Source organism: Chlamydomonas reinhardtii, chromosome 6 (genome assembly GCF_000002595.2).
Source record: "Chlamydomonas reinhardtii strain CC-503 cw92 mt+ chromosome 6, whole genome shotgun sequence".
Taxonomy (NCBI): Eukaryota; Viridiplantae; Chlorophyta; class Chlorophyceae; order Chlamydomonadales; family Chlamydomonadaceae; genus Chlamydomonas; species Chlamydomonas reinhardtii.
The window spans coordinates 700,156-702,448 of NC_057009.1; the positions used below are offsets into that span (position 1 = coordinate 700,156).

The following is a 2,293-nucleotide window of genomic DNA, read 5'->3' on the forward strand; positions in this document are numbered from 1 at the left end:
CACGCTGTCCCGCTGCCGAGCGGCCGCGGCCGCGGTCGCGGCCGTGGCGCGCCACAGCCCAGCGCGCCGCCGTCCGTGACCACGCGCTCTCGCGCGCGCGCCACGCCGGCGCCCTAGCCCGGCCGGGCCGCCGGCCATCACGCCGGCGCCGGCCGGCCACCGCCGGCGGCCTCTAGGGCCGCCGCGCGCCTTACCTTTGGTCCAGGCCTAGGCGTATCCGCATGTCGCATGTTGTGCTAGTGCGCGGGTGCCTGTCTGCCTGCCATGTTTGTTGCCGCATACCTTGCCGGCCTACGTCGCCGGGAGCATCGTTGTCCGGTTGCGGTGCATTGCCGGCCACTAGTGTGGCTTGGTGTGTTTGAGGTGTATTGCCAGCCACTGGTGTGGCTCGGTCTGTTTGAGGAGTATTGCCGGCCACTGGTGTGGCCCGGTATGTTTGAGGAGTATTGCCGGCCACTAATGCAACATAAACATCGGGGTTTGGGGGGGTAGTCGTCGGTCGTTTCGGTTGAGGTAGCGGGGAATTGTGACGAGACGATTGGGACCAGGATGGTTACACTGGGCATAAGCCGACCGGGAGCTGAGTGCCGGTCAGGGTCAGGACAGGGCTTATGTGTGCCTCTCGTACTGTAAGTTCCGAGGAGGATAAACCCCAAACCTCATCGCAGGTATACGTAATTAATGGCCAGCTACAACAATGTCACAATTAGCATACGGCTGGGGCATAAGCGCGGTCTGTCATAGTTTGCGATGCCAGGATGGCGCTGGAATGGCTCGCGCGTTCGCCGAAGGGTTCGCGCCCTGCGCCTTTCATTGCGCAGCCATATTATTCATGATTATATCTACACAAAAGCGGCTTGATAGAGGGAGAGGCCCGTGCGCTGCCTGATGCGACCCTTCGTCTGCCCAGGCAACCCCACGCGTGGGTGGCTCGCCGCTCTGCCGCGTCTGGGGCCGGGCTGTCGATGGTAATTTACTTTCAACTTGCAGCTCTTCAAGCCCCGGTAGCGCAAAGAAAGTACCGCTAGGTCATGTCAAGGCGTATGAATGCCGTCCGAACCGTCATGTCCCTGTGCTCGGGAGCTTGCAAAAGGCACAATGCTGCTTACATCTGTTTGGGACCCGTGCTGCCGGCGGCAGGGGCTGCCCGGGTGGCCCTTGAGGAGACCAACCGGCCGCGCGCGACGGGTCAAATCTTTCGCCGAATGAGGAGCCGTGCGACGTACGCGCTCCGCATGGGGCTTCACAGAACTAGTATTTCAGCTTGGTGTGTCAAGTTATACTCATGCATGTTCATCACCGTGCGCAACAAGCCTGGGACGCAATACAACCGAAACCAGCCCGCTGTTAGTTGACCCTTTGACAACGTCTTGCGAAGCGCATCCTGCTTGCTCTCCTATGTATTCGGCGTCACAACAACAAGTGAAATAGCACACTTTTACTCATCGTAATCGCGCCAAGGTAAGAAAGGGCGCACAAAGCAAGTCGGGGCTTGGGATGTTGCGTGCGTGGTGTGTGTGCGGGAGCGTGGTCGTGTCAGGCCGATCGACTTGTTGAATGTTTTAAGCAGCCCTTCAAGAAGAATGTGTCACGCTGAATGTATCTGAGCCGTCCTTGTGAGTTTGGGCGGGGGAGGTGACGGGGCTGCCCGCGCGCGTTCACGTCACGCCATCATGTCATATCACATTCTACACATCTCGTGCAGCTGTCGTTAACCGACCGAAGCCGATAGCTTATCAACCCATTTCAGTACATTGTACAATACTGGAAACGTCTCGCCGCGCACTCCCCCACCCCATAAGCGATAGGCGGGGAGGCGCTGCTCCGGCATGCAGGTGTCGCATGGATGGGGACGTGCTGCGCAAACACAAGGGCAGCGGATGTATCGACAACAGAAACGCCAGTGTCGGGCATCCCGACTGATTTCTATCGCATGTTCCAAATCGTGTACAGCCATTAGCCATCGCATACAGCCAGCTCGCGAGCCAACTGCTCCATCCTCTCCCTTCCGCCCTTCCCCTGCGCAGGCGTGCGTGCTCCAGGCTACCGCCTACATGGCTGTTGCCTGCGCGGTTGCCGTCCGGCCCCTGGTCCAAGTGGCCGTTGCCTCTGCCCACTATAAGGACGGGTTTGTGCGTTACACCTGCTTTTTGTGCGTAAAGCATGCGTTGGGGGTGGGACGCATGCGTCCACGGAACGCAAGAAGCATGAGGGCCGGGGAGGGCGGCAAACCTCTCGGTTGTGCGTGCGAAACACGCATGCGGAACGCATGCAGACGCATGCGCCCCACGAA

The 2,293-nt window shown here is 59.9% G+C and overlaps 2 protein-coding genes across 3 annotated transcripts in view; both read left to right on the forward strand.

Annotated features, from left to right (window-relative positions):
• CHLRE_06g253853v5 (uncharacterized protein) overlaps positions 1–645 on the forward strand; it is a 942-nt gene extending 297 nt beyond the window's left edge. The window contains exon 1 of the mRNA XM_043062653.1: positions 1–645. This exon is cut by the window's left edge and continues 297 nt beyond it. Within this exon, the coding sequence (XP_042923351.1) occupies positions 1–117 (117 nt within the window). The 3' untranslated portion in view covers positions 118–645.
• Positions 646–693: 48 nt separating this feature from the next.
• CHLRE_06g253750v5 (uncharacterized protein) overlaps positions 694–2,293 on the forward strand; it is an 8,272-nt gene continuing 6,672 nt past the window's right edge. For both annotated transcript variants that reach the window (XM_043062639.1, XM_043062640.1), the window contains exons 1-2: positions 694–1,461; positions 2,028–2,128. In XM_043062639.1, coding sequence (XP_042923353.1) covers positions 2,055–2,128 — 74 coding nt within the window. In that variant the 5' untranslated portion in view covers positions 694–1,461; positions 2,028–2,054. The remainder of the gene's footprint in view (positions 1,462–2,027; positions 2,129–2,293) is intronic.